Genomic DNA, 21421 nt, shown 5'->3' with positions numbered 1-21421 from the left:
TGCTCGAGTAAGTTAACATATATTATGTTACATAAGTATTAAATACAGGTGTTTGCTTAGGAATCTACTGTGTGCAAAAATTTTTTTTACTAATTAAATAAAAAATATTACCCTTTTCATTTATAAGTATGATATTCTTTAAAAATGAATCTTGTATTGGTAGCCTGGAGGCCTGATGCATTGGGGGATTCATCATTTCATTTATGTCAGAATCCCTATCCCATCTGTTGGTATGCCTTATAGTCACTCTTATCTCTTTAAGGGTTTGAGCTGCTTTTAACCCTTGGGAAAAGTTAGAATATAATAGAAAAGAAGAAGAGAGGATAAAAATGTAGCCTACTAGTCTAGTCACTTGGTGTTTCGGACAATAATTAAGGCCATTGCCTTCCCGTGTGTGTGTGTGTGTGAGAGAGAGAGAGAGAGAGAGAGAGAGCAGGGGCACACTCTTCTTATCTCTTAGGTGAAAGGAATAGAAGTGTGACTGATCCCATCAAAAGGTTGAGAGACAATGTACTTTCAAGGGACAGAGACACCGAGAAGAGCCTAGTGTACAGGAAATCAGTTTACCGATCATTTCTTTCCTTTGGGGACCTGAGGTCTGCGCCACATTGCATTTCTGTGGAATGGTATCACATGTGAGCCTGCAGATTTCAGAGTCGACTGTGTGAATTTTTGTTTTTTATTATCAGAGTATTTGTGATAAAATACAGATACTGCTTTTCCTTTCTTAGATGGTTTTAAATACAAAACTCATGCCTGTTTGATTTTTCTGTGGCTTTTTAAAATACATTCTTCATGTCTTTTATTTCACTTTTATTTCAGCCATTTCAGTTTAAGGTTCTTTAGGAACATGAGATAAGAAACATTTGTTCCTTTCACCTCTTTAAGGGGAGAACAGCGTGTTTGAAAAAACTATGTGAAGGTGGAAACGTGTGGTGGAGTGGCCTTGCCTCAGTGGGACGGTGGGGCGGGACACGGGTAGTGCATGCTGCTGCAGGAGCATGGCGTGTTTGTGTGTGTTGGAGGTCAAAGAGAAGACTAAGTCCTTTTCCATTGCCAGAGTAACGTAACCCTCTACTGTTCTCTGAGTACACATAGTGCCTTTATGTGGAGGCAGTAAACAAATATCAGAAAATTTGTGCCAGCGTTTTAATCTGGAACAATTAGTGTGACATCATTTGGAGCATTTCATTCACACCCATTGTTTATCAGCTCTCTTGGGCCTTCTGAGAAGGGTTCCCCTTATTTCTGCACTGCCTTTCCTGGAAACAACCAACCTACAACAGTAAACAGAACTGAGGTTTGCCTCCAACTGTGCATTCTTCTAAAGAAAAGTGCTGATGGGGGTGGGGGGTGGAGGGGCAGTGAATGAACCATACCTGGAGAAAGAGGAGGAGAAGAAAGGATAGAACAGATTGGCCTCATCATCAAAAAAGCATCTGAAGCGCCTGAATCTATGTGGGTCTGTGCTGGACTCTCCCAGCTCATTTCAGACATGATTTCAGTTGACAGAATAGTAGGCCTTTGTTCCTTTGTTAATGAAGTGTAAGAGAGGTCAAGTAACATTTTCTTTGTAGCAAGAAAGGGAACCTGTGTAAAGCCTTATTCCCTTTAGGGTCAATCCTGGAAATTCACTTACCAGGCAAACCTGGTAAAACGCTTAAACCTCCTATCAGTATGAATTTCTAAAGACTGTGTATGACTGTGATATTTGATTTCAGATTGGAGTATCCTCCTTGGAGAATGTTCACTACAGACAATCAGCAAACGGCTCAAGGACGTGTGCCGCATGTGTGGAATCTCTGCCGCAGACTCTCCTTCAATCCTTAGTGCCTGCCTGGTTGCCATGGAGCCCCAGGGGTCCTTCGTAGTGATGCCAGGTAAGTCTCTTCTTGTCAGTTTCATTAATGAGCTGTCACATCAGTTCAGCTCACTCAAACTTAAGTCTACAGACAAGTGTAGAATAGCTCTTCATTACCTTTGTGAGAGAAGATTGTACTTAGGGTTCAAAAATGGAAATTTGGTCTCTTCCAAGGGGAGGGGTTTGTGATTTTGTTATCTTTGTTGACCATCATTTGGAAGAGAGCCTAAGACGGAGAGCTCTTAGAGTCATGGCCAGTTACTGTGACCCCAATTGTTGTTAGTGTATGAGGATCACCCTCCAGAACCCCCTAAAGGGGACACTACTGTTGTGATACATATTTGAATATCCTTTTGAAGACAGATATTTGACAATCTCTAAGCAGCCTCGAGAGGATATTTGAGTCTTTCTGATGTGGTTGAGGATGAATGGTGAGACAAATAGAGAGGTAAAGTAGTTAGTGCAGTATCTGGCCCGGAGTAAGTGCTCAGTAAATGGGAGTGCTAGTGTGTGGATAGCCAAAAGATTGTGGCCACAGAATTCTTAAAAAATTAGCAACTAAGCTATTTTGTAATTTTATAACTAAGCAATTTTCTTTTTTCTTTTTTTTTTCTCTCTTAACAGCTTTATTGAAATATAATTTACATGTCTTACAATTCATCAATGTAAATGTACAGCTCAATTATTTTTAGTAAATTTATATAGTTGTACAGCTATCACCACAGTCCATTTTTTAAAATTTTTTTTATTGTTATGTTAATCACCATACATTAATTACATCATTAGTTTTAGATGTAGTGTTCCATGATTCATTGTTTGTGCAAAACACCCAGTGCTCCATGCAGAACGTGCCCTCCTCAATACCCACCACCAGGCCAACCCATCCTCCCACCCCCCTCCCCTCTAGAACCCTCAGTTTGTTTTTCAGAGTCCATCGTCTCTAATGGTTCGTCTCCCCCTCCGATTTCCCCCCTTCATTCTTTCCCTCCTGCTAGCTTCTTTTTTTTTTTTTTTTCTTAACATGTATTGCATTATTTGTTTCAGAGGTACAGATCTGAGATTCAACAGTCTTGCAAAATTCACAGCAATAACTAAGCAATTTTCTAATTTTCTACCTTTTTTAGCCTGCTTTTATCCTTCAGGTATGTCTCTGACCAAATGGGACATCCTGTCCACTTACTCCCTATAAAAATCAGTAGTGATGCGTGAGAATGAGCTTATTCATCATCAGTCCAGTGAGAAGCAGATGTCCTGTGTTGGCCTCTAATATTAGACCCTAGGTTAATTGTTGCCTACACCATTTGGACATATTTCAAAACTTCTTTGTTATCTGTCCTCTTCATGGTATGGGGATAATAGTTGTACCTCGAGGTAGCTGTAGATGACTGAATAAGATGATGTCAGTGAATACAGAGTTTAGCACAGAATCTGGCATGTAGTAAGCACTCAATAAATGCTAGTTATAGTATTAGTTGAATGATACCATTTCTACAGAATTGTATCATTTAGAATAGTCCTTTATAAATTGTGAGCAACCACAGGAAGAAGGTGGGAGATTTATTTTTAGAAATGCTTCTTATATAAGTAATTAAAACATATTTGGTGGGCACAGTCTAGTTTTATCTTAACCTTTCCCATATGACATGAGGCCTGGGTTTTCATAGCTGTATGCTCTGAGTCTTGTTTTTTTTTTTTTTTTAAGATTTTATTTATTTATTCATGAGAGACAGAGAGAGAGAGAGAAGCAGAGGAAGGAGCAGGGAGCCCGATGCGGGACTCGATCCCAGGACCCTGGGATCACGACCTGAGCCGAAGGCAGACGCTTAACCGTCTGAGCCACCCAGGTGCCCCTGAGTCTTGTTTTTTTGAAGATAAACACAGGTGGAGCTTTAAATGTGTATCCAGTTGTGTCACACTCTTGTCTCTCTAGCTCAGGTCCTCCTAAAACTTCATTTCGGGAGTTGGTTACTGATGCACAGAAGGGAACTGATACAGTTCTTTCTTTTTCTTTCTTTTTTTTTTTTAAAGATGCCGTCACAATGGGTTCTGTTTTTGGCCGAAGTACCGCTCTGAACATGCAGTCATCTCAGCTGAACACCCCTCAAGATGCTTCCTGTACACACATCTTGGTGTTCCCAACATCGTCAACCATCCAGGTGGCTCCAGCCAACTATCCCAATGAAGATGGGTTTAGCCCCAACAATGGTGAGTGTGGAAGGCCATGTAAGGATAGAGCTCAAATTCTCTAGCAAGACGCAGAGCTGAAGTATTGGAGTCAGTGGGCTGCTGCATGTGTTATAATAAACAACATATAAAATATGAAGAGGGGATTGAAGGTTGGAGAATCTGTTTGGTTTTGAAGGTTCATGGACCCTGTTACCAAGACCAAATAAGTATTTTCCTCTCTTGTGTAATTAATTTTCTACTGTTTTTCCCCAAAGGCAAAAAAATACCTGGTTGGTAGTGTCCAGCACATGGGGGCTGCTCTTTCAGTAAACAGTTGCTGATCTGATTTGAAACGTATGCAGATTCCCAGGCAGTGTGAAGTAGCTCCTGTCTTTAGCTGATCATTGGGAATCTAATTTGCTTTAAAACAACTCCTTATTTGATTATTCTTAATAAATTTTTTTGGTTTGGTTATCTCTTAAGGCATTTGTTAAGTAAAGTAGTGATGACTTGCAAACTAAAATGCCCAGTATTATGTAGCCATTTGCATTGTTTTTTGAAGATTTTTTTAATAGCTACCCGCATTTACTCCTGTTAGAGGGGGAGGGTAAAAGGATACTAAATTTTATAGATAGTGTGATCATAATGGAGTAACGATATGAGAAAAAGAATTGTAGCAAAAACGTTCACAGTACTTGTATTCTGGGTGATAGTGTTCCCTTTTTATACTTTTCTTTCCAAATTTTCTGCTGTGTGTGTACCTTACTTTTATAATGTGGGAGAAGATTTCTTAATGAAAACATGCTTTGATCTGCTTTTGGAATAGGCCTCCAGTTTCAGGGCAAGTTCACACCTATTAACATGTATTAATTCAGCCTCCAGGATTTTAGATGCTAATTGGATGCATAGATGGAGTCTGCTGTTTTCTAGGATGGTGTCAGTTTTAACTTTGTTTAATAATTAAGTTGCTTCTTTAGCTGTTTCACCATCTTTTTATGTGCCTTCGGAAGCTATACAGAGTATGGAGTTCTGTTTTATGTTCTTTATTTCTCCAGTCTGTTAATACTTCACATTAGAAGATCACTGAAGAGAATACAAAATGCAAAAATAATTTTCAGCGCCTTGCACCAGTAGACACACGTTAATAAATCTTACTAAGTTGTTAACAGCATGTGCTTGTAACAGTCATGGGCCAACAAAACAGAATATTGTTTAAGTTGTGGATATGAATTATTTTTTAAATTTTTGTGCTTTTTCTCCCTTCTTTCTAGATGACATGTTTGTTGACCTTCCATTCCCAGATGATATGGACAATGACATTGGCATATTAATGACTGGGAACCTCCATTCCTCTCCCAACTCCTCCCCAGTTCCTTCCCCAGGCTCTCCTTCTGGAATTGGTGTGGGCTCTCACTTCCAGCACAGTCGGGTAAGGATGATTTCAAGTATGTTGTTAAAACAACCTTGGCCTTCAGGGAAAATAATCCTCTGGAAGGGTGATTGCCTCTTTACTTCATGCACTGTTCTTCTTGATGGTCTTGGTCCCTGGTACAAGAGACATCAGTGTGGAAAGGTGACTCTGTAGTTGTTCTGTTTTGATTGAAGGCACGAATTAGAAAGAAATGGATTATTATTCCTGAAAATGTTCCTGATGAATATGTTTTATCAGAAGAATAGTCCTATTGTAGCAGGAGGGCTTTTTTGCAATGATTGTTTTCTCTGCAAAATTTATTTTTGGTTGCTTGCTGCTTCCCAGTTATTTATTTTTTATTTTATTTTTTTGCCAAAATAGTGGCTTTTCAGAGGCTAGTTTGACAGCCCTACTTACTTAACATGTCTTAATTGAAGAACACATTGTTGATGGTTGATTATTCTGAAATGAGCTTTACTCTTCTTGTTTCATGTCATGGTGCCTTGATTTATATATAGTTCCAGTCTTCTCTGTAGCCAGGTTTTGAAATGGCAAGGGCCCACAAAAGGTTGATTTTGGAGAAGTGTCCAGGTTGATGCCCCAGTATTAAGGTGAAACATCAGAGCTGACAACTAGTTTCATCTTTAAATATCCCAAGGATATTGGAGGTGGATTAACAGGATCGAAGAGTTAAAGGTTCTGCTGTAGCCTCTGTTAATTTTGTTTAAAAGCTGGATGATTCATGCCTTATCACTCTTTTGTACCTTTTATTTAAAATATTGCAAGATTGAGGTTTAAGACATAGAAAAATGGCTCCGTCTACTATGTTAAACTGGGCAAGCATAAACAACTCTGCTCACCCTCATTTAAAGACAGAGCTGTAGTAAGAGGACTTAGGTTTCTGTCCTCGGGACTCTCGTTGCCAGCCTGGAGTTCATTGAGGGCCAGGCAAGAGAAGGAAGATTTAAAATGTTAGTCACAGAGCAGATAAAACCAGGGAAGAGCGACTCAGTAGACTTACCCTCATGTAACTGCCTGTCCCCCAGTCCTCCTTTCTAGAAGGAAGAGCTCGTTAAGTGTCTTTATTTCCTCCATAATCATTTGCCAGTTAATGACAGTTTATTGCTTCTTTGGAGATTGTTGTGATAGGAACCAAGATCACAGATTTTACGTTAGGTAGTTTTAATTTTGGATTAAAGTGAATTCTAGAGGCAAATAGCATAGCAATTAAGAATGCATGCCCTGGAGTTTGATAGATGTAGCTCAGCGTTAACAGCTGCACGGCTTCTAGCTTGGTGACCTTGACCAAGCTTGCTTGATCTTTCTCAGCCTCATTTACCTTATCTGTGAAATGGAAATAATAGCAACCACCTTTCAGTGCCCATGGTTGCACTTTAGCTTATCCAGGAACAAAGAATTGGTCTTTGAAGTGTCATGTGAGTTTTGTAAGAAACAGAGCTTTGCTGTACTTTCCGCCTTTGTCAGAGCCTCAAGCCCTGAAGTCTGAGATTGAATGTCAGAGTTTAAACAGCACTGTTCTGAAGCTGGTCAGGTGGCCCTTTTCCATCCTGAGCACCTGCAACCAGGTGACCCCTGAGAGGCTTTCAGTAGTTCCTCTTTCTGAAGCATTAAAGATTCTTTGATATCCAGTTAAGGCATTACAGCAGGGCAAAGAACTTGTTCAGGGTGGCAGTAGGTTTTTATTTTTTAACCAACTCAGAATTAATACAACTTGATGTGATAGTTGAGGATTAATTTTTTCCTCCAAACAGAGGGCCTTTGAAAACAAATGATGACTTCTTATTGCTTGCATAAAAGGTGCATTTGCAGCTCTTGGAGCTAGCTAAAAGAACCAGAGATGAGAAAAGTATCAATTGCCAAACACACAGTAAGGCTCGCACAGGGATCTCGTATTAAGGAGTTTGCTGAAAATTAAAACAAGGCCCCTTCATGAGCAGCTCTTACACTGCTGGGAGGTCAGGGACACTGTTGTCACACAAAGGAGTGGTGCAGTATTACGTTTTCCTAACATCCGTGTTGTTGACAGTAGACGGTTAGGTGCGCTCGTGTATTTTGGTTGATGGCTGGTGAAAGAGCACCTAGGTGTGGGGGTGCCTTCAGCTGCCAGAGGCCATTCTTTCCACCTTTAGTTTGACGCCTAATGCCTCGGAACACGTCTTACATTTAACAGGAAAAACCCAGAGCAAAAAAATCTGTATTGGCTTGACGGATGATGTTAGTTTTGCTGGTACCTTCTGCCCGGGCCGTATTTCTCATCAAATGTCTGTGCATGCAGCAAAGACCGGGCCTCCCCCTGTTGACTTTTCTCAGTCACCTGGCGTTTTTGTGCGAAAAGCTGCCAGAAGGGGGTCCACAGTGTGCAGAGTGACTTGGTAAAAAGTTGATGTGCAAAGCTGTATTTGAAGTGATAAACGTTGATCATGCTCTTGGAATTTTGTTTTTCAGAGTCAGGGTGAGCGTCTTCTCTCTAGAGAGGCACCTGAGGAGCTGAAGCAGCAGCCTCTGGCCCTCGGGTATTTTGTGTCAACTGCCAAAGCGGAGAATCTCCCCCAGTGGTTTTGGTCATCGTGTCCCCAGGCTCAGAATCAGTGCCCCCTCTTCCTAAAGGTTGGTTTGGTGTCATGTTTGAAGTTTGGGGGAGGAGGGACTTATGCTTAAATTCAGGTGTGGTTAGAAACTTGTGTCTCAGTCACCATGTCTTACTGTTTTCCCTGTTTCTTTCACATCTTCTTATACTCTGAGGGTATTTTAATTATAGTTGGGGTGGGGGGAGTAGAATGCAGGAGAGGAACCCAAAACTGACACAAAGGAAGCAGTCAAGCACATTAACCCAAGGTGGAGACTTTGTGGGGCCCACAGGCCACGTGTCGGGTGGACCTGTCGTTGTGTGTCAGTCCACGCTGCATTGCCATCGGTGAAGGTAAGCTGGGGCGCAGGTGATCGGAATTGGCTGATCTCTTCCTCCCCTGCCATAGGCTCCAGCTTTCTTCGTTAGAGTAGGGCAGAAGGCAGCTGAATTTACATTGACACGTGCTCCTTCCTGGGTAGGTCTTGGAACCCTTTCATCCAACTTAAGGGTTAAAACAAAAGATCTCCCACTTCCAGTTTGGATGAGAGAACCAGGAATGAAATCCATGTCTCACCCACAGATTGGCGAGAAGCCAGAAGTTTGACAACATGCTCTGTTGGCAGGGTTGTGGGGAGAGGGCCCTGGCGCCAGTAGGAGGGCCAGGTGACGCAACCCCACACGCTTCCCTTTAGGTGCAGCAATTCCACCTCTGGAAGTCTGTTCAGAAGAAGCTGGCAACACCAGAAAATGAAAAGTGTAAAAGATTGGAAACACGCAAACTGTCCACCAGTAAGGGACTGGTTGAATAAACTAGTACGTCCGTTCAGTGGAGTGTTAGTTATCCACAACAAAGTCAGGATGGTTGTCATATAATCGTTCTGTGGAGTGTAGATTACCTTGTAGTAATTGTGATAAGATGCGTGCATGCACACACCTGCTTGTGTTTTCAAAAAGCAACAATGGGAGCCATTTTCTTTAATGGCTATGACATATTATGATGAAACCAGGAAGTTATATAAAAATCCATGTCATCTTTATTTCAAGTTAGACTTGTCAGGATGAACCCAGATTTATTTTTCCCTCTTAAGAAAGGTATACACGTTTTTTAGTTCAGTCTACTGAAAAAGCTTAGACAGCTTAGTATCCATGGACAGCTCTCTTGCTACAGTTGTGGTTCTGAAATACCATTTATCGTTTGAAAGAACCAGAGTTCCTTTGAGGAAATGACGGATTGTAGGTCTGAAGTAAGAGATACTCAAGATGAACCGGTGATACGTTGTCACACCGGAAAGCAAGGAAGTTGCGTGAGATAATTGAGTTACTTCAGAGGACCCAGGAGCCTACTGGGGGGTTCCCATTGCCCAGTGAAGAGACAGTTTGAACATAAAAAAGAACAGTGGTAGCAGGAGACTAAAACAAATACAGGGGTTCATAATTGTGCTGAAAACCAGAACATTTTCTCAGTCGCCTCTTGAAGCTACTAGAGCAACAGTTCATTAATCTGAAAACTGAAAAATAGAGAAGCATATATATTAACTCTCCTTCACATACTGTATTTCTCAGTTATTGAATAAAGTAAACTATGCTAAAGCCATTAGGTGAAAACTTGGTGGGGAACGTTATAATGAGTGGAGCGTGCTGGTTAACTCTTAGATGCAGTGGGGCAGCGGACGTTAGCTGCCTTCTAAAGATTTTTTTTTTTTAATTGAGAGAGAGAATGAGAGAGAGCAAGCACATGAGAGGGAGGAGGGTCAGAGGGAGAAGCAGACTCCCCGCCGAGCAGGGAGCCTGATGCGGGACTCGATCCAGGGACTCCAGGATCATGACCTGAGCCGAAGGCAGTCGCTTAACCAACTGAGCCACCCAGGCGCCCCGTTAGCTGCCTTCTAATGTGGTGCAGTGAGAAGGACATAGCGCCAGTTATGAAGTGTTCTTGCCCCCTGTTTGCCTCCCTCCCCAGGAGGAATCCGAACCTAATTGAGCCTCTAGATCTAGCAGCTTATGGGAAGTCAGGGTCGAAGAGCAGGTTAAACCACCACCACAAGGGGACAGTCAGCCGTATCCAGACCCTGGGGCCTTCTAGAGATCAAGACCTGAAGAGGCACGTTATCGAATCATTTGCAGTGCATTTGTATTTGCTGCAAAGCTAGCTTTTTTCCAACTCTAGGATATGGAGTTATTTGGGATCACACTGGGGTTACTGTGAGCCTAAAATTCAGGCTTCTAGAAGCTGTGACTTCCTCTAAGGACTCCAAGGGGCATCTGCAGCAGACGTGGGTCTGCCTTTTTTCCTGCCCAGGAAGGTAACTGTCTTTGTTCTTTTGCCAGGCTTCGCTGCATCACCACATTTCTGTAGCACAGACGGACGAACTTCTCCCTGCCAGGAATTCTCAACGGGTTCCACATCCTCTTGACTCCAAAACCACATCTGATGTTTTAAGGTAGATACAAACGTAGGCAACATAGCTGTACAGTTTGAAATAATCTTCCTTCAGTCTTGTCTTTCCAAGGTGTTTAATTAAAATGTGGAAGGGGTGCTGCTTTTTGGGCAGGGGAGCACTGTCTGATCAGCTAGTGAGAGCGACAGTCCCCCGTGTGAGCACCGGACAGAGAGGGTAGTCTACTTGGTTAAATTAGATATGTGCGAGTACAGTTGCTCTTGCTTCCTATTTAAAGGAGGCATTTTATGGTGATGAAAATCTATCAGAATTACGGGGCGGGTGGTTAGAAGACAGAGCCTGGAACCTAAAGCACTTGGCTTTGAAAGCATCTCTTTTACTCCCCCTGATGTAGATTATATAAATAAAATTAACCAGAACATAAATTCCGTAGTTGGGAAATCTCTCCGAGAAGTGTGCACTAATTCTCTTGCACTTTAGCAGGCCATAAACATTCTTCATGTACCTTGAGGAAGTAGGCAAGCTTTTTCTAATGTTTGGTAGCTCTTAAATTACAGTTAGGCAAGAACCCAATCAACATGATTTTGGCTTTCAGGGTCTCTAGTGCAGCACTGTCCAAGAGAAATATAATGGGAGCCACATACCTAATTAAATTTTTTTAGTAGCAATATTAAAATAGTAAAATAAGTTGGTGAAGTTAATTTTAATAATAAGTATCAGTTGTATCAAGAATATATCAGAATAATATCAAGTAAATGAAAAACAGTATCATTTCAGTAGTTAATATAAAAATATCCGTGCGCTGTTTCACATGCTTTTTTTTTTACTATGAATTCCTTGAAACCCGGTGCCTGTTTCCTACAGACAGCACATGGGACTCCACTTGCGGCGGCCAGGAGTGCGGGGCTAGGTGAAGCGGGTGCCCGGGGAAAAGTACCGCAGGGAGACGTGGGACAAGGGCAAGAATGATCCAGCACCACCCCCGCCCCGCCCCCCCCCGGCATCTGGAACGTTCAGACGTAGAGTCAGCCTCCCCTGTGCCTCGCCTTGTGCCCCTGACCTGTGCCTTCTCTCCGGCAGGTTTGTTTTGGAGCAGTACAACGCCCTGTCCTGGCTCACGTGCAGTCCGGCCACCCAGGACCGCACCTCCTGCCTTCCCGTCCACTTCGTGGTGCTCACCCAGCTGTACAATGCCATCATGAATATACTTTAATTGGAAAAGCACTTGTTCTCTCTGGCTCAGTTCCGCCTCCCTGCACCCTCAGCCCAAGAAACCTGCTACACTCTGCAGATGCCCCACGTCCTCTTCTTGAGACCACTCTCCACAGTCCTGCACTGTGATTACTCCTCAGCAGGCACATGTCATTTCTGCAGTGTTCAGTACCAGAGGGATTCACTGACACTTCTCTCATGGACCTGGAAACTTCCAATAAGCAGTGACTTTTAGCCAGGGTTACGGTGTGTGCAGCCCCAAACCACTGGTCCACAGGAAGTTTTTTATTGTTGGTTTTTAAGAGGGAAACAGAAGAGACGGTATCCTTTTGCACAAGAGTCTGTGTTTCCAGTCTCTGTTTAGAAACAAGGGCAGTTTAGCCCTTTTGGATGAAATCCTCTAGTTATTGGTGTATGGCCTGTGGGTTACCCGAACTCCATAATCTGGGACTTTTTAAAAATAAGAACCAGCTCAAGTATATGACTTCATAACGGGCTTTCTGTCTCCCTAGTGCTCCCATCTAGATTGGCATGAATGCTTTGGTTGACTTCATACCTGTGTGTAGATACAAAAGGTCTGGAGACATCTTCATTTTGTTTATTTATTTTAAGTTGTTTTGTCATGTGTTTTTGTGACTTTCTTTTGATTTTTTTTTTTAATTCGTGAGGACCAGGTACAGTAGCTGAAACCCAACTCAGATCCACCATAGGATTCTTTGACTACATACCTCTGTCCTAGAAGCTGGAAAAGGAGTGAAAACAGATTGGGGAGATATGCCTAAAAAGTAATATATTCAAAACCACCCAGCAGTAGGCTTTATTATTAAGAACAAACTGGGTAAACATTCTGCCATGTTTCTTATTAAAAGTGGCCAGCGTTTCATGAAGGATAACATTTTTATACAGAAGGCAGGCAGTCAAGCTCAACCCAGAGCCATGGAGGCAAGTACCTTCATTAGTTTTATATAGTCACAACGGAAATATATTTTCTAGTGAATTCTTATTGAAAGCCAGGTCTCTCCTCTCATTAGATCAAAAGGGACTCATGTACATATCATAATTGAAAGTGTTTGCTCATAAAATCAGTTATAAATATGGTGACTTTTTTCTGGACCATAGGAATATTATTTCAAAGAAATATTACAACTTAACCATTAAATTAGTACTTGAAGTTGAGCCTTTGTGGTGGGACTTTTTAAAAAAAAAAAAAAAATAATGCCTTTTTAAAGCATTAATGGCTAATTGAAGTATTTTATGACTCCTCATTCCAGGCCCAAGAGGGCTGTCTTTAAGACCCCGTTTCTGACCCTGACGTCACAGCACGTTTCTGCACGTTTCTGTCTTGAGGGCAGTGGGCGTGGGCTTGCCTCCCGCAAGCCACTTTGGTCAGGCTGTTGAGCTCTAGTCATCTGTGGAGAGAATCATGCAAATTTTAAAGTTCTTCCAAGAGACTTCCATATCCTGGTTATTAACAAAAAAACAAAAAAAAAAACAAAAAAAAAAAAGGAAAAATGTAATAACTGATATGATTTTGTAAAAGTATTTTTCTTGAAATAATCTAACGTTTAAAACATTATATTAAAAAAAAGTTGTGTGGTGGGAATATGTAAGCAGAGAAATAACTTGTAAATGGATAATTTTATTCTCTGTACCACCAATTGAGGGGGGGGTGACTTTCGCAATGTATAGGTTAAAAAAAAAAATCTGATATATCAAACCATTTGTATCTAATGTGTACAGTGTAAAATTGACTTTAAAAATATTGCAGTGCTATTTTTTCTTAATCAGAAAGGAAAAATTCTCAAGGCCTTTTGAAGAGCATAAGATGATGAAGATTGTAAACTTGTATAAAATTATCTTGGTGAGAAGACAAATTGTAAAGTAGATATTTGTAATCTTTTACCACTTTGGGGTTGCTTTTTTTCCCAGAATTCATCAGAACTTTGAATTTTTTTTTTTTTTTTAATATGGGCTGTTTTTAATGCAGGGGCTTTTCTTCCCTAGAAACCCAATTCTAAGCAAAAAAAGAAAAAAAACACAAAAAATAAAAAACCCCTACAAAAATTAAAAAAAAAAAAGGCAGCAAAGGGTAGTTTTCATCTGGTGTCTTTTATTTAAGTTTTTTAAGTTAAGAAAAGCTGGTGACATATTTATACGTTTTTGTGCAAAAATAAATGAATGGCAATAGATTTTAAAAAATCTTATTATGTACTTCTGTGTGAAAAAGTCTGTATAATATTTCCCTTAAATATGCATTATTTTACTTGTGAGTTTTTTACTGAATTAATCTGAAATGTACAAGCCCTGGATTTGCTACAGAGTGAGAAGTTATTTTATTTTTTTTTTTATTTTTAATTTTGGAAATTCTGCAAAAATCAGAACTCTTACCATGGTTTGAACTAAAAAGGGGAAACGGGGAGGGGAGAGGGGTGGGATTGTCCAGCATGCTTGTATGTATATTTCAGAACCTTTTTTAAATGTAAAAGCTGTACATTTCTGGGAAGTTCTGAATTTCTTTTGTTTCCTTTTTTCCTTCAAGCATTTTGCAGTGAGCTTCTTTTATATATAGCAAACAATTTGAAAGAATACAAAAATATGTGAAGTTCATTTAAAACTACAGTATAGCGCTGGTACAGTACACTAAAGACTTTGATAAAAAGAAACAATACTAAAAGGCCTCCATTTTAAATGTCATTCATATATACCTTGTGAATGAGAGCTATATACTTTTACACACTTTTTTAGAGGAATAAATTATTGAATTACTGAAACTTTGAGTGGCTTTTTTCCCCTCCCATCCTGTCTTTGTAATAAAATTATCTACACCTATTCAGAAGGTGTATGTATAATGTATTGAACATTCCTTGGCTGGGAGCCAGGCTCTACCTTCCAGAGTAACCCCCCCCCCCCAAACAACAGTTGTTCTCAGATGGTGTTCCCATGCTCCAGGGTACTCATGCATTCCCAGATCCGTGCTGAGAGCCTGCACACACACAACACTGAAGTAGGAGCCCTGGTGTTTAGTTCTATAACTGTTCGAGTAGATCAGATCTGTGTCCCCCACAGATTGTGGTCAATCCTAGAACAAATTACAGGTCTGTTTTCCACTTCCTTTCTCATCACGGTCTGGACCAGTTTCTTTTTGATGTTCCTTAGAAACAACAGACCTGTCTTTGCTCTCTGCCCTGTTCGCAGGCTGGTGACAGTAGGATGCCATCCAGCACAGCAGGTACAAGCGAGATGTCGTTCCCCTTGGGTCCAGCCGCTAGGGAAAACCACGTGCTCTTAGGGGCAGAATCTCTTGCTAAAATGGTAAGCCGCCAGGACGTGGCAGAGCTTACAGTCAAACTTTGGCTAAATCTCGAAAGACCTTGCTTTTAACCTTCCTGCATCTATTTAGAAATATGCATTACTCTGAATTTAACATTGTCTGAACCTAGAGGTAAAGCTGTTGAGACTGCTCAGCCGCGGTTATTTTATCTGCAAATGAAGGATGAGCGTGAGTCTGTGAGAAATGTTTTGCAAATGGTAACGCTGTTACCATGTTATTGTAATTGTACCATTGAAGAAGGGGAACAGCGAGGCCACATTTCGATTAGAAGACCATTTTGGCCTCTGCCTCATCCCTCACCACGGCACTGTTCGTCATGTTGCTTGCCAAAAGCATTATGAACCACATAGTCCCTGGATCCATTGTAATCAGGTCAGTCCAGTGATTCTTGTGTCCCCTTAATAATCAGAACTAGATGGCGTTCTTACCAGTGTTTCTTAGCTTAGATACTTAGCTCATACATCGGGTGGGACTTGACCCAACGGTTTGTGAACCTTGTTTTCATAACCACTGGCTGCACCAATTTGGCGACCTTAGCTAAATCTCTTTGAGGCAGGAGAAGGTATTTGTTGAGTGCATTTAAACATTTTGCAAATCAGGTGAAGACAGAGCTGACCAGGCGCTCGGGAGCCATCAGCCTCCAGCCATTCACTTCGCTCCGATTCTGCATAACACCAGTTTACCCCCTCCGGTGATGCCACGGCACCGAGTCCTGTTTCCGCTCTTCAGGGACGTGTGGGGCAAGGGATTTGTTCCCGACAGTTATCAAGGAGCTCAAAAAGTTTTTGTGTAAAAAGTGCAGTTTGTCAATAGAAGTTTTTAAAAGCAGACTTCTCTCATAAGACTGAATGCTGAAGCAGGAGCTACCTACTGAAAATTGTCCTTGGCCGCTTGTCGTTTATGCAACACAAGCCATGGCGTAAAGAACGTTTTGGGGTTTTTTTCACTTTTGAATCCACCACATGCTAAAATCCTACCAAAATGCAATTTTAATGTATCACCAGGTTCTCTTGGTGTTAGATGATTTGCTTGTTTACATCCCCTTGACAACAAGGCCACTTTGACAGTAATTATTTCATGCCATCAATACCTAATGAGACACCCTAAGAAAATTCTGTTGTGCCAGATCACAGTGTGGTTGTATCGATGGCCCTGGGCATCCTACTCCACTTGGAACCAGATTTACCAGTCTTCTGCTACTTCAATTGAAAATTTCATGTCAAGTTTCCAAAATGATTTTTTTGACACTTCCTGCTTCTGGCTAGAACTCCAAAGTAATGAAGCAGGTAAGAAATAGAAGTTGATGAGGAAGAAAGGTTCACCTCCAGGGTGGAGCTTGGGTATGACTGAAGTATTGATTTTTCTCTGTAAAAGGTTATTTCCTCAATAAGCATTAGTTACCAGGTGATAAAAAGGCACAGACAACACGGGGTTCTGTCTCACTTTTTTAATTTATTTTTTTTAAACAAGCAGGGAAGTGAGAAAAAGCACATGCTTTGTTTTAATAATCTGCTAAAAACTGCATTTGTCTGGGCTGTTACTCCATGCTGTTCATTTATAGGTGTCAAAGCAAGTGTGTCTGAAGAGTGCTTAACATCACCCGCTGCTCAGAACAGGCAAACGCGTACAAACGAGCAGCACTTGGTGTGCCTTGCCTGCTGCTATTTTATGCTTTCATTGCCTTTATTAGCAGATTAGGCACGTTGCAATCTACCTGTTTCAGAAAGCCAGGCAATCTTCAGGAAAATGGGCCACGCCAGAGCTAAGAGTAGAGGGCTGACAGAAGGCAAAATGTGTGCCCTGGGGGAAAATCAATTTAATTTAACATGTACGATAGTACTTCTTGTCTTATTTAACTTGAGCTTGAACATCTTTCAATAAACATTTTGTCAGCTTCTCTTATTTAAATCTTTGTTCACTTAGAGGTCTTGATGTTACTAATTTATACGCACTGTTGACATAAATAACTTCCTGTCTGCTCTCGTGCGTGTGAGTTCTCATTCTAGAAGAGATAATGATCAGATAGTCACATACACACACATACACCAGTTTTTGTTCTGTTGATCTCTCCACAAAGCTTATGGAGGTCTAGGGAGGTCAAGTGTGCCTCACAGGATGAATTTGATGCCCTTCCAGTCATTTTTTGTGACACAGGAACGTTGACCTCACATGACAACTCCGTTGGGCTGAGAGTAGGCACCCAGGGAACGTTAGCTGAACACAGACTGTTGAAAGAGTGGACTCCACCTCAAAAATCGGAAATAATTTTACAAGCAAATTCATCACATCTCGATGCCTTTTTGGAGAGCAGAAAATACATCTTTTATATATTAGAAAAAACAGGAACTTCCTTTTTTTGGTGGTTGATTTAGGTTTTCTATTTCCTCTGTCAATTTTGGTAATTTGGATTTTTATAGGGGAAAAAAAAAGGAGTTTTCCCAATGTATTAGTATGCAATTGTGCGGAGTACTCCCTTAATTCTGAACATGTTGTTTTTGGTCACATACGTTCCTTCTCATTTCTAACAATATTGATGCCGGGTTTCTCTCCTTGACTTATTTTCTAGCAGTGTGCTGTTTCTTAGTTTTGTTTGATTTTTTTCCCCAAAGAAACAGCTCACGGATTTAACAGTTCTGCTGTTTTTATCCTGGCTTTTATCTTGCTGTACATTTTCCCAGTTTCCTTGAGGGTTGTTTAATTTTCCTTGAATCTTAATTGCCTGCTTAGTTAATTTATTTTCACTTTGATGACACTTTATAGCCTGGGGGCTTCTGGATGCGGGTGGCCCTCCTCAGATGATACGCAGAAGTCTTCGTGTGTGTGCATTTTTCTAGGGAGAGGGTCTGTTGCATCCCATCCTAGAGGTGTCAGACCCTGAAAGGGGTAAAATGACTGACCTGGGACTGTGTTAAAGCTGATTGCATCCTGCAGGTGTTGATGTTGATGTTTAGCATTTTCATTTTTATTTTTAGACTTTTAGTTCTTCATTTCCTTTTTTTTTTTTTTTTAAATAAAGGAAAGTTCCCTTTGGATTTAAAGTCCCTTGGACTCTAATTTTCTCTTACTGCAATGCGATCTAGTCATGATTGGTTCTTACAAACATTCTCTGGAACCTTCAAAACAGTATTTATTGTACCTTCACAGCACATCTAAATCTGGAAGCTAAATTTTCGATGGTTAAAGTAAAACGTAGTTCTACCAAATAATAAAGTTGCATTTAACAGAAAAAAATTTCTAATTGAATTTTAACTAAAATGAGTTCAATTAAAATTCAATTAAACTTTAAAAATTAGTTCCTCAGCCATGCTTACTGCATCTCAGAGTGTTAGTCACACAGGCGTCCTATCGGAAGTGCGGCGCTAGGCATTAAGATTTGAAACCAATTAATTCTATCCTGGGTGTATTTTCTGTTTCTTCTATGCCTCTGTCAAGACCTCAGACTCTGTCCTAGGCAGGTAGCAGGAGTTAAAATGTCCCACTGCAATTTTGGGCTGTCCTTTTTTCTTTTGTACTACATTATCGGTGCAGAAAGTTTTATGATGTATTTTGTAATGTAATTTATCTCTGTATCCTGGCCCTTTGTAATACTTTTTGCTTTAAATTATCCTTTGATATTAATTTTGCCACCCCTGTGTCCTTTTATTAGAATTCTGGTGTTATATCTTTGACCAGCCATTTATTTTGAACCTTTGTCATTTTGTGTTAGGTGTTCTTCATACACATTGTTGCATTTTATTTCTTAACAGAATAATCATTTCATTTCAATAGGGTGATTTTTACCATTTGCATTTCCTGTTCTGTGTTACATTTTGACTTGTCAGCCAATTCTTATGAAAATACACATATTTATTTGCTTTTACTTTTTTAGTTTTGCCTTTTTTTTGTGTATGGACTCTGCTATTTACTTTTCTCTCTCAAAACACTTTGGAAAGAAACGTTCGTCTTTTGAATTCTATCAGTGATTACCATACAACAGTCCACAAACATTCACAATGCTCTTACTACATACGTTCCCATTAAAAAAAAAAAAATCCCCTCTTATGCACCATCCCACCTCTCCCTTCCCCCCTCCCCACTCCCACTCTCACGAGCGTGTATGACCGTGGAGCAGCCAGCTCCCAGGCCAGGCGGGGTGGCCCGCAAACCCATTCCCTTCTTCAGCCGGTGGGGGGGGTTGGGGGGGTGCTTCCAGGTTCCGCTGGCATCCAGTCTCCATCAGCTTGCCTCCGTCAGAGGGTGCATGTCCTGGCTCTGTCACAACTGGGCTGCCCATCACATTAGTGCCTCACCCACTGGTTTTTCCCCGGGAAAGCCAACCTGTGGTGTCCAGGAGCCAGTGAGCATTCAGATTCCCAGGCTAGCCCCAGGTTCTGAGCCAGTCAGTGGCAGGTCAGGCCCAGGAATCTTCATCAAATGCCTTCTCCTCCCCAAGGCGACTCTGCTGCAGGGATCAGTGGACCGCACTCTGAGAAATACTTGTCCACTTCGACTTCCTCTCGGCTAATATGGGCAGGCAGGCAGCTGAAACAGTCAACTGAGTTCAAACTCAGGATGATTTTTCTCCCAGTACTTCTGTTAAGTCAGCTCATCCTTCCCGTGACTCCCGAATCTGTGGCTGCAGATCTCATAGTCCCACCTGCCTGCCCGGAAGTCCTCGGTTCCTTGCCCTCCTCCTCCCCCTCCTCCTCAGTCCGGAAATCCAGACCATCCTGGACTTTACGTCCCTCTCCCCAGCCCCCGTGTCCGGTCACTCGCTCACGCTCCGTCCTCAAGTCATTCGGCCTCCTTGGGGCCGGGCACTGGGGCACTGCAGGAAACAGGACAGACGCCGCCCGAGCCTGACGTGGCTCGCAGCAGTGAGATGTGCCGGAGAGACCAGGTGGTTACAACACGGAGCCAGGGCCACCCCCACGGGTAAGTGCAGTGTGCTCCGCGCCGGGGAAAGCTGCCTGGAGGGACGCTTCAAGCGAGGTGGCTGCCGGAGGTGGGGAGGGGCTGTGTCCCGGAGGGGGGATGGCAAGGGGGCCAGGGGGGCAGGCGGCGGGTGGGAGCGGCGGGTGTAGACGCACGCCAAATGCCGAGGTCGTGTGTAGGCCAGACTCGAGAATTAAGACCCTCCTGAGGAAGGCGGGGACTCAGCTTTCAGCGAGTTAAACACGGGCGCCGATGGACCTTCTAGAACCTTTACTGCGGTGTGGAAAGAGGGTGAAAGGGCAGCCGGGGTGATGGAGGGCTGTGAGGAGGGGAGACCAGGGCGGGTTGGAGGGCTGCTGAGAAACAGGAGGAGCAGAGCCCGCTGGCGGATGAGGTAGCTGGGGGCTGCGGGGGGACTCGGGGACCACAGAGGTTTGCGCCGCAGCCACCAGGCAGATGGCCGTGCACAGGCAGCAGGGACCGGGAGGTGGCTGGTGAGGACGGCCCGGCGGTGGCAGCCACACCGTGGTCCGGAGCGTGCTTACCTGCCAGAGCAGAGGAGCGGGGGCCACAATTTCCCTCCCCCGGCCCGGGGGGGCGAGCGAGGAGGCCGTCCTCCGTCCCCGCGGCCCCTCGGCACCACTTCGGGATCACCGACTCGGACACCGCGAGCGAGGCCCTGAGTGCAGAGCCAGAGACACGTATCTGGCCTCTGCCTGCGGCCCCCAGTCACCTCGGAGATGCCACACCTTCGCGGAGGGCAGACGGAGGGGGTCACCGGGAGCGAGCCCCAGGGAGAGCACACGGCCAAGGACCGGGCTGGATGGGCAGCGTGGGATGGAGCCGCGCCCGCCTGATCTGCTTCCGACTCCTGCTGAGCCCCGGCCTCGTGCACCAACGGTCCCCGGCCCTGACTCTTCTTCAGCTGCCATTTAGAAACCAAGACGGAGGTCAGGGAACACGTGGAACTGGTTTGCAGCTTCGAGAACTTGGATTCTCCGCCAGGTCACCTCAGATAGGGACGCTCGGGGGCATCTGTCCAGGACCAAATGCTTCTCTAGTTGCCCCACGTGGGAGCCTTGATGTCTTCCTGTCACCCTTGGTCCTACCTGGATCTCTCAATAGCCTCCTTGCTCACCCCCCCACCCCGTCTCCACACCTGGCCTCTCAATCCTGGTGGGCTTCCCTGGCCCTCTCAGGACTCCAGCCTGGCTGGCATTTCCACCATCGCGGCACTGACCACACTGCGCGACCAGTTGACCGTTTCCCCCATGGACACGGCCTCTCGGGCACACAGCAGACATTCGATGGCAAGCTGAGTCATCAGCCATGGCCGATGAGCTCTTACCTGGCCATTTCTCTAGAACCTTCTGAACATGAAAGAGAAGGTCTGTTGCTCGCGCCGTGCCTGTTCCCTCGTCAGTGAAGTGGGGATGTCATTTCCCTGGGGAGTAAATGAGCTGACACACGCATGGTGTGTTAACACTGCTCGGCCCGCGGCAGGCACTCCATAAATGTCGGTTCTTGTCTTTTTTTT

At 43.1% G+C, this 21421-nt stretch overlaps 1 protein-coding gene across 4 annotated transcripts in view; it reads left to right on the top strand.

The window, feature by feature from the left end:
- Nucleotides 1–18829, top strand: part of MED13L (mediator complex subunit 13L) — a 301327-nt gene extending 282498 nt beyond the window's left edge. For 2 of the 4 annotated variants that reach the window (XM_035017068.1, XM_035017070.1), the window contains 6 exons: nucleotides 1722–1880; nucleotides 3890–4066; nucleotides 5299–5456; nucleotides 7905–8066; nucleotides 10357–10469; nucleotides 11508–18829. In XM_035017068.1, coding sequence (XP_034872959.1) covers nucleotides 1722–1880; nucleotides 3890–4066; nucleotides 5299–5456; nucleotides 7905–8066; nucleotides 10357–10469; nucleotides 11508–11640 — 902 coding nt within the window. In that variant the 3' untranslated portion in view covers nucleotides 11641–18829. Of the gene's footprint in view, nucleotides 1–1721; nucleotides 1881–3889; nucleotides 4067–5298; nucleotides 5457–7904; nucleotides 8067–10356; nucleotides 10470–11291 lie in introns of all 4 variants that reach the window. The other 2 variants (XM_035017069.1, XM_035017067.1) reach the window with 2 other exon arrangements.
- Nucleotides 18830–21421: the final 2592 nt, after the last annotated feature.

This window comes from Mirounga leonina, unplaced genomic scaffold, assembly GCF_011800145.1.
Source record: "Mirounga leonina isolate KUSES-001 unplaced genomic scaffold, KU_Mleo_1.0 Mir_171, whole genome shotgun sequence".
In the NCBI taxonomy this organism is placed as follows: Eukaryota; Metazoa; Chordata; class Mammalia; order Carnivora; family Phocidae; genus Mirounga; species Mirounga leonina.
This window is presented reverse-complemented; position numbering and strand designations above follow the sequence as displayed.